We start from the raw sequence: 10,423 nt of genomic DNA, 5'->3' as shown, positions 1-10,423 counted from the left end.
CTGATGGATAGACACAAACACTGATGGATAGACACAAACACTGATGGATAGACACAAACAGACTGATGGATAGACACAAACACTGATGGATAGACACAAACACTGATGGATAGACACAAACACTGATGGATAGACACAAACAGACTGATGGATAGACACAAACACTGATGGATAGACACAAACACTGATGGATAGACACAAACACTGATGGATAGACACAAACAGACTGATGGATAAACAAACAGACTGATGGATAAACAAACATACAGACAGACAGACAGACGGGTAGACAGATACTAGCCCTCGTTTGCCCCTCCCTTGCAGACCTTCTGGGCAGTCCCTCCAAAACACAGCGGCCGGCGTTTGAGTTGATCCACAGCGGAACCCTGGACTCAGCGGACCCCTTCCAGCAGACACAGGGCCGGGCAGACAGGGCAGCAGACCTCTTTGGGGCGCCGTCCACTGCGTCAGGTGAGAGAGAGAGAGAGAGAGTGAGTTGCAAAGAAAATTTATATAGATAAGTTAGAGAGAGAGTGGCAGAGAAAATTTATATAGATAAGTTAGAGAGAGAGAGAGTGAGTTGCAAAGAAAATTTATAGAGATAAGTTAAAGAGAGAGAGAGAGAGAGAGTGGCAGAGAAAATTTATATAGATAAGTTAGAGAGAGAGAGAGAGAGAGAGTTGCAAAGAAAATTTATAGAGATAAGTTAGAAAGAGAGAGAGAGTTGCAAAGAAAATTTATAGAGATAAGTTAGAGAGAGAGAAAGAGAGAGAGCTTTTTTTTATTGATCCAGATATGAACCCAGTGAGAGAGAGAGGTAAAGGGAGGAATTGTTTTAAGAGAGAGAGAGAGGTAAAGGGAGGAATTGTTTTAAGAGAGAGAGAGAGAGAGAGGTAAAGGGAGGAATTGTTTTAAGAGAGAGAGAGAGAGAGAGGTAAAGGGAGGAATTGTTTTAAGAGAGAGAGAGAGGTAAAGGGAGGAATTGTTTTAAGAGAGAGAGAGAGAGAGAGGTAAAGGGAGGAATTGTTTTAAGAGAGAGAGAGAGAGAGAGGTAAAGGGAGGAATTGTTTTAAGAGAGAGAGAGAGGTAAAGGGAGGAATTGTTTTAAGAGAGAGAGAGAGGCAAAGGGAGGAAATGTTTTAAGATAGAGAGAGAGGTAAAGGGAGGAATTGTTTTAAGAGAGAGAGAGAGAGGTAAAGGGAGAAATTGTTTTAAGAGAGAGAGAGAGGTAAAGGGAGGAATTGTTTTAAGAGAGAGAGAGAGGTAAAGGGAGGAATTGTTTTAAGAGAGAGAGAGAGGTAAAGGGAGGAATTGTTTTAAGATAGAGAGGTAAAGGGAGGAATTGTTTTAAGAGAGAGAGAGAGGTAAAGGGAGGAATTGTTTTAAGATAGAGAGGTAAAGGGAGGAATTGTTTTAAGATAGAGAGGTAAAGGGAGGAATTGTTTTAAGAGAGAGAGAGAGAGAAAGGGAGGTAAAGGGAGGAATTGTTTTAAGAGAGAGAGAGAGGTAAAGGAAGGTATTGTTTTAAGAGAGAGGGAGATAAAGGGAGGAATTGTTTTAAGAGAGAGAGAGAGAGAGAGAGAGAGAGAGAGAGAGGTAAAGGGAGGAATTGTTTTAAGAGAGAGAGAGAGAGAGAGGGAGGTAAAGGGAGGAATTGTTTTAAGAGAGAGAGAGAGAGAGGTAAAGGGAGGTATTGTTTTAAGAGAGAGAGAGAGAAAGAAAGAATGTGCATAGTGATGATGATGATGGTGGTGATGATAACGATGATGATGGTGATATTGATGATGATAACGATAATAATGGTGATATTGATGATGATAACAATGATGATGGTGATATTGATGATGATGGTGATGGTGATATTGATGATGATGGTGATGGTGGTATTGATGATGAAGTTGATGATGACAGTGATATTGATGATGATGGTGATAGTGATGATGACGATGATGATGAAGTTGATGATAACAGTGATGATGATGATGATATTCCATTTTCATTTTCTTTGTTTTCATTTTCTTTGCACAGATGGGTCACTGGGGCTGGATTGGTCAACGTCCGCACCCCCCCGCAAGCCACAGGACGACGAACTACAGCTGGATTTCTCCCTGGGGGCGGAGGATGAGGAAGAGGAGGAGGAGGAGAAGTTTGGAGGAGGAGGAGGAGGAGGGAAGGAGGAGACCGTGGAGGAAGATAATGGTGAGGAATTTATTGTTATTTTATTTATTTATTTATTTTTATTTTAGAGAAGGTTATGATGTGGTTTTGGTACTCTCTCTCTCTCTCTCTCTCTCTCTCTCTCTCTCTCTCTCTCCACCCAACCTCACCCCATCCTTAGGTGGGAAAATATGTATGAATGATGATGATGATGTTGATAATGATGATGTTAGCGGTGATAATAATGATGATGATGGTGATGATAATGATAATGATGATGATAAAAATGAAAAGATGCATGAATGATGGGGATGATGATACTACTAATAATAACAGTAATATTTAAAATAATAGTAATAATGATGATAATGAGGATGATAATGATGCAAACCTTCCTGACAGGCCTTGCTGAGTCCAGCAAGAAGCGGCTGGACATCATGGCTCAGCAGCTGAAGTTTGTGTCGTGCCTCAAGATGATGATGGAGGAGCTGGCGACCCTGGCGACCGGCTGTGAGGTGGACGGGGGCCAACTGCGCTACCAGCTGTACGTGTGGCTGGAGCGGGAGGTGGAGGCGCTGAAGGAAGTGTGTAATTACTGCTCCACCCTGCACGTCGGAGGTGGGTGTCCCCTGGCCTGGGTTTTTCAGTTGTCAGAGTCCTGTCTTTCGTCTTCCTCATGTTTCCGTTCCCCTGTGTTTCTCTCCTCTCACTGTTTCAGCTCTCTTTCCTCTCTCTCCTCTCTGTTTCTCTCCTCTCTCCTCTCTGTTTCTCTCCTCTCTCCTCTCTGTTTCTCTCCTCTCTCCTTTCTGTTTCTCTCCTCTTACTTTCCTTCCTTCTCTTCTTCTCTTCTTTTTTGTTTCTCTCCTGTGTTTCTCTCCTCTCTCTGTTTCTCTCCTCTCTCCTTTCTGTTTCTCCTCTCCCCTCCCCTCCCCTCTGCTGCAGTGCTTTCCCAGTTTCTCAGCTCTCGTACTATAGTTTCTCCAGCATGCTACCCATTACCACACATTTAGCCTGTGTTTGGTTCTGTAAGTATGAAAACCATTGAAATAGTGTGGAATTTTAGTTTATTTTTATCTTCTGTTATTATTTATTAACATTAGAGGGGATGGAATGGAGAGGTATATGGCAGAGGGGGGTGTGGGCTGGGGTGAGGGCAGTGAAATGGCATAGGGCAACATGGAGGTGATTTGTTTGTGGCCACCGCTTATGGGATTGAGGTGTCTGGCAATAAATAGATAGATAGATAGATAAACATTTAAGGTCCTCAGAGGTAGAAGGACAGATGAACCAAGCAAGTGATAGTGAATATTTTTTTCTTTTATATTTAATTTTGTATTTTTGAAAATCAGGTACTGTCATATTCCTTTAGACTAAATTTGTGTATATTTTAAAGACCAGTTAAAAAAAAGGGAAGAGGTTGTGTAGATCAGATATTCATTCTTAGATCTTTAGTGGAAAAGTTTCTAGAGAAGGGAAAGAAATTGTATGCGGCTTTCATGGATTTGGAGAAAGCATATGACAGGGTGGATAGACAAGGATTGTGGAAAGTATTAAGAATATATGGAGTAGATGGGAAGCTGTTGAATGCTGTGAAGAGTATGTATGATGGTGCGAAGGCTGCAGTGCGTGTGGATGGTGAACTAAGTGAATTTTTCTCTTTGAAAATTGGGTCGAAACACGGATGTGTCATGTCTTCATGGTTGTTCAATCTGTACATGGATGGGGTAATAAAAGAGGTACAAGGTAGGGTAGTGGATGTTGGAGTGGCCCTGGTGAGAGAGGATAGTGTTTGGAAACTCCCTGTATTGTTGTTTGCAGATGATGCTGTGTTGTTGAGTGAAGACGAAGGGGAGCTGCAAGGCTTGGTGAATGAGTTTGAGAGAGTGTGTAAGAAACGGAATCTAAAGGTGAATGTAGGGAAGAGTAAAGTGATGGTCTTTGAGAGAGGTGAAGTCAGTGAATGTACAGCGAGGTTGGATGGTGGGGAATTGGAAAATGTGAGTACGTTTAAGTACTTGGGTAGTGTGATGAGTAAGGATGGAGGTTTGGAGGGTGAAGTGCTTGAAAGGGTACAGCAGGGAAGGAAGGTTGCTGGTTCTTTGAAAGCAGTGATAAGAAACAGGGAAGTGAGCATGGAAGTGAAAAAGTTACTACATGACAGTATTGTGATACCAACTCTAACGTACGGAAGTGAAGCTTGGACGTTGTTGGAAGGACACAAGTCAAGAGTGAGAGCAGTGGAAATGAGTTATTTAAGAGGAGCCTGTGGAGTCACATGGAGAGACAGGCTGACGAATGAGGATGTGAAGGAGTGTTGTGGTGTTGATGTGGATGTGATTGGAAGCGTTATGAGGAACACACTGAGGTGGTTTGGCCATGTGGAGAGATGGAGGGTGAAAGACTGACGAAGAGAGTGTATGTGAGTGAGGTGGAGGGGGGAAGAGGGAGGGGGAGGCCGAGGATGAGATGGAAGGATGGGGTGGAGAGGTATATGAGAGAGGGGGGTGTGAGTTGGGAACTGGGCAGTGAAATGGCAGGGGACAGGGCAACTTGGAGGCGATTTGTTTGTGGCCACCCCAAACGGGATTGAGGCGTCTGGCAATAGATAGATAGATAGATAGTAAAAAAGGTCAGTGACTTATTACAATCCCTTCAAGTAAAAAAATAAAGAAATAAAAAAAGCAAATTACAATCCCATCAACAGTATATCTTGCCTTATATATTTTTAAGTTTTTCATCCCCCCCCCCTTCGAATATCAGAGAGCATCAGTCATTCAGCTTTGTATATTAAAAAAAAAACTAAAGAAAATCGGCTACAAATTACAGTCCTGTCCACGTCACAGCTTGCTTCATTTATTTTTCACTTTTTCTCATCCCTCCCCCCAAAAAAAAACATCAGAGAGCATCATTCATTCAGTTTTGTATAGATGAAGACAAAGCTAAAAAAAAAAAAAAAAAAATTACATTCCCCTGTCAACATTACATCTTGCCTCATGTTTTTTTAAGTTTTTCATTTCCCCCCTCCCCTCCCCGAAAAAAAAATAATAGAGCATCATTCATTCAGTTTTGTATAGATGACGACAAAGTTAAAAAAAAAAAACGCGAAATTGCAGTGCCCCGCCAACTTTACATCTTGCTTCATTATTTTTCAGTTCTTCATTCCCATCCAAACATCAGAGAGCATCAGTCATTCAGTTCTGTGCATTGGAGAGCAGAGTTAAGAAAAATGGCTACAAATTACACTCCTGTCCATGTTACAGCTTGCTTCATTTATTTTTCAATTTTTCATATCCCCCCTCCACAAAAAAAAAAATCAGAGAGCATCAGTCATTCAGTTTTGTATGGATGAAGACAAAGTTTAAAAAAAAAAAAAAGTGACAAATTGCAGTCCCCCGTCAACGTTACATCTTGCCTCGTGTATTTTTAAGTTTTTCATATCCCCCCCCCCCTCCCCAGAAAAAAAAATAGAGAGCATCATTTGTTCAGTTTTGTATTTTTATATATATTTTGTATATATATATATTTTTTTGTATATTTTGTATTTTTGTATTTTTCATATCCTCCCCCCTCCCCCCCCACAAAAAAAATTCAAAGAGCATCATTCATTTAGTTTTGTATACTGTAGATGACGACAAAGTTAAAAGAAAAATCGTGACAAATTGCAATCCCCCGTCAACGTTACATCTTGCCACGTATATTTTTCAACTTTTCATCCCCTCACCTCCCAAAAACATCAGAGAGCATCAGTCATTCAATTTTGTATATTTGAAAGAAAAAAAATTGGCAACAAATTATAGTCCCGTCAACATTATATCCTGCTTCCCCCCCCCCACCCCAAACGTCAGAGAGCATCAGTCATTCTTTGGTGTCGTGTTTGTGTGGCTTCATTTTACTGTTACTTAAAAATATTCTATGTGACATCTTCCATCATCACAGATAGTGGGGAAATGGTGGCGGACTGTAGATCTTAAAAATAATAATACTGTAATAATAATAATCTATCTATCTATCTATTTATTGCTAGATACCTTAATCCCGTAAGGGGTGGCCACAAGCAAATCACCTCCATGCCACCCTTCCCCTACCATTTCACTGCCCTCCCCCCCAGCTCACCCCCCCCCTCTCGTATACCTCTCCACTCCCTAACACTCTCATCACTAAGATACCCAAAGAATGTAGAATGCCAATTTTAACTTCTCGTATTTCAACACTTGCATTTGGTTCACTGATCCTGTTTGCTTTGAAGGTCTTATTTAATCCTGTGTAATTTTTAGGTGTGTTTTAAATTATCATTCAGTTTGTGTTTAGTATAGTGAACCCTGCCAGTGTTTTTTTTTTTTGGTTAGGTGTGTTTATTTATCATTCAGTTTGTGTTTAGTATAGTGACCCCTGCCTGTGTTTTTTTGTGCCTAGGTGTGTTTATTTATCATTCAGTTTGTATCTAGTATAGTGAACCCTGCCTGTGTTTTTTTGTGCCTAGGTGTGTTTATTTATCATTCAGTTTGTATCTAGTATAGTGACCCCTGCCTGTGTTTTTTTTTTTTTTTTGTGGTTAGGTGTTTTTATTTATCATTCAGTTTGTATTTAGTTTAGTGACCCCTGCCTGTGTTTTTTTGTGCTTAGGTGTGTTTATTTATCCCCTGCCTGTGTTTTTGTGTGCATAGGAAACTCAAGCACCTCTTCCTTACCACTTTATTTCTGGCATTTTTCAGGCTAGGTATGTTTTTTTATATTTTAATTTTCAGTCCAGGTATGTCTTCTTTATTTTATTTTGGCTGATGCAAGATGATTTTACCATATTCAGCTCGTAGAAGACATCCTGGGCTGTGTGGGTGTAGTGAGGGTGCTCTTAAATTGCCGTAAGCCTGTGAGTGTGAGTGGTGTAGGGTAGTTTGTGTTATGAGCATGTACGTCTGACTCACAGCGACTCTCACGCCACCACAGTTAACTTCTGCAGTCTCTGGCAGGACCTCTTGCGGGGTGAGTAGCTCCTCGGGTCACGCACAGTATCTTGTATTAACACTCCTGGGTTTGGGGATGATTGGTGCAACAAATCTGTCTTGTTGCTTTGTTGACATGCTTGGGTGATTTGGTGATGGTTGTAGAGTTACCCATGATTTGTGTAGTGCCTTGGGTCACTCACAGTATCATGTACCAATATTTTTACTGCTTGGTTGATGGGTGATTGGTGTAACAAACCTGTCTTGTTGCTTTGATGACATGCTTGGGTGATTTGGTGAAGGTTGTATAGGTGCCTGTGATATGTGTAGTGCCTCAGGTCACTCACAGTATCATGTACCAATATTATCACTGCTTGTTTGGGGGGGGGGGAAATGGGGGGGGGGGGAAATTGGTGCAACAAATACATCTTGTTGTTGTTGCTATGATGGTATGCATGGGTGATTTGGTGAGAATTGTATTTGTGCCTGTGATTTGTGTAGTGCCTTGGGTCACTTATAGTATTGTGCACCACTGTTATCACTGCTTGTTTGGGGGATGATTGGTGCAACAAACTCATCTTGTTGCTTTGGTGACATGCTTGGGTGATTTGGTGAAGGTTGTAGAGGTGCCTGTGATTTGTGGTGTATATGCAACAGGTTCACAGGGATGGAATATATGAATGAATACGCACCGAGATGAGCAGATGGATGTGTGTGTGTCTATTCATACACTTGTTCTGGTTTCTCTCCCACTTCATAATTTTTTCAGTATAATGACATCTTTTTGTGTTGAATTCTTCCTGTATCTTTCATAAATGCTGTTTGGTGGGGGATCAGTGTGCAGAGAGGGTTAGACATGTGAGGGTGGACTTGGCGGGTGTGTGTGTGGAATGTGTAGAGGAATACAGTTGGGTAATTTGGTATGTGCTAGGGGGTGAGAGGGACTCCATACAAAAGGAGAAATTGTATCTTGCATGTATGAAAAGTGTGATACTGTATTTAATGATGGTGAAAGTGAGAGAGGAGAACAGCATGCCTAGGTTTAAGTATACAGAGGTGTCAGTGAGTGTGTGTGTGTGTGTGTGTGTGTGTATGTGTATGTGTGTGTGTGTGTGTGTGTGTGGAATGTGTAGGGGAAGACCATTGGGTAGTTTGAGATATGCTAGGAGGTGGGGGAGAAATTGTATGCCGCATGTATGAGAATTGTAACACTGCATGGTAGTGAAAGTGAAGCCGCAGAGGAGGACAAGGTGCCTGATTTTAAGCATACAGAGATGAGGATGTCAGTGAGTGTGTAGTGCTTCCATGAATGACAGCAGAACAAAAGGCAAAACTGTGAATGAGCAACTGAGAGGTTGGCTGGGAATGGAAAGCACTGATGATGTGATGGGAAGGGGGAGATTGAACTGGCTTAGCTTGTGAAGTGAAAGGTGGATGAAGACTTTGTGAAAAAATATATGGGTGTCATTGTGGAGGGTAGGGCAAGAAGAGTTAGACCTAAAAGGGCGTGGGATATAGTTCTAAAAAAGTGACCTCCGGGTTAAGAGATTGGAAAGAGATGCTGGAAGAGGATGTGTGGCATGAAAGAGGGAATGATGCCTCCAGTGATGATGGTCAGCTTAAAAGATATATAGAAAAGGTTTACTGGAGATTATTTTTTATTGGCTTTACTACTAGAGGTCATTATTTAGGTGGATAAAATAATAATTGACTCTGTCGTATACGTTTATGTGAAGCTATAGAACATGGTGAATGTTTTTGGCATATCAGATAGAGCCATGAGTCCGGGGGCTTGAATGGTGAGTGAATGGAAGTGTGGCCCATTGGGTTGAGTAAATTTGGGCTGTCTGGACATTGCTGCTCCTCTCCCTGCCCTGGGATGGGAAAGGGGGTCCGGATGATGATGATGATGATAATGGTAAAGTAATGTGGAAGTAGCTGTTGTTGTGAAAATGTAAGGCGTACAGGAGGGCTGGTGGGACTCAGGGAATTTGCCGTCAAGTCTGTGGTCAGAATTGGAAACATATAAAATAAAAAAATCCAAGTAGGTACCTTATAATATAGAGATCGGACAAGTTGCATGAGTGTGGTTACTGTGGGTTACTGAACTAATGGCTCTATACTCATTTTACTCAAACTTGGCCTAAAATTGTCATCTCTCTTCTAAATTCCAAGTTACAACCATAGATTGACACGAATAAGTTGCAACAGTAACACTAGAAAATGATGCTAGTCACAAAGAAGTACAGCACAGTAATGTGGAAAGGTATAAAGTTGTACCATTGTCGTTTTCTGTAAATAAGCTGCGTGAAACAAGCGCAAAAGGACAAAATTCTGAGTTAAGTTGGAGTGAAATAAGTATTGTGTCTACTTCAGGGTCCAGTAATCCAGTCTGGTGGCCTAGTGTGCGTAGAAGTTAGTCAGGTCCTGTCTTATGTGTGGTGGTGGTTGTGGTGGTGGTGGTGGTAGTAGTGGTGGTAGTAGTAATGGTGGTGGTAGTGGTGATGGTGGGAGATGGCAGTGATGGTGGTGATGGGGAGGGTGGCAGTGGTGGTGGTGGTGGTGGTAGTTGGGGGGGATGGCAGTGGTGGTAGTGGTGATGGTGGGGGGATGGCAGCAGGGATGGTGGTGGTAGCTGGGGGGGATGGCAGTGGTGGTAGTGGTGGTGGCGGGGGAATGGCAGCAGGGGTGGTGGTGGGGAGGGTGGCAGTGGTGGTAGTGGGGAAGGGGATAGCAGTGGTGGTAGTGGTGGTGGGGGATGATAGGGGAGAAAATTAGGAAGAATTATTTACCAACTCATTATTATTATTATTATTTATTTTTTTTATTTTTTTTTTTAAAGAATAAACTTGGGAATTTTGCTGTCTGTAAATTAGTCCTTAACCTTACCTTTACCTGTCATTTCAGTGTGTCATTTGAATCTTGGAATGGTTGAAATGGTTTGTGGTGTCATGTGAGCCTCAGTGATTGAAATGGTTTGTGGTGTCATGTGAGCAGTGATTGAAATGGTTTGTGGTGTCATGTGACCCTTAGTGATTGAAATGGTTTGTGGTGTCATGTGAGCCTCAGTGATTGAAATGGTTTGTGGTGTCATGTGAGTGGTGATTGAAATGGTTTGTGGTGTCATGTGAGTGGTGATTGAATTGGTTTGTGGTGTCATGTGAGCCTTAGTGATTGAAATGGTTTGTGGTGTCATGTGACCCTTAGTGATTGAAATGGTTTGTGATGTCATGTGAGCAGTGATTGAAATGGTTTGTGGTGTCATGTGACCCTTAGTGATTGAAATGGTTTGTGGTGTCATGTGAGCCTCAGTGATTGAAATGGTT

At 41.8% G+C, this 10,423-nt stretch overlaps 1 protein-coding gene across 1 annotated transcript in view; it reads left to right on the top strand.

The window, feature by feature from the left end:
* The window catches only part of Rbcn-3A (rabconnectin-3 alpha), a 112,108-nt gene that overhangs the window by 60,725 nt on the left and 40,960 nt on the right, over window positions 1-10,423 (top strand). Inside the window, exons 38-40 of the mRNA XM_080273149.1 lie at window positions 325-471; window positions 2,029-2,199; window positions 2,560-2,775. Of these exons, the coding sequence (XP_080129275.1) occupies window positions 325-471; window positions 2,029-2,199; window positions 2,560-2,775 (534 nt within the window). The remainder of the gene's footprint in view (window positions 1-324; window positions 472-2,028; window positions 2,200-2,559; window positions 2,776-10,423) is intronic.

This window comes from Coenobita brevimanus, chromosome 53 (genome assembly GCF_032717465.1).
Source record: "Coenobita brevimanus isolate Jiangsu-jjx chromosome 53, ASM3271746v2, whole genome shotgun sequence".
In the NCBI taxonomy this organism is placed as follows: Eukaryota; Metazoa; Arthropoda; class Malacostraca; order Decapoda; family Coenobitidae; genus Coenobita; species Coenobita brevimanus.
The sequence above is the reverse complement of the archived record's forward strand: the minus strand, read 5'-3'. Positions and strand labels throughout refer to the sequence as shown.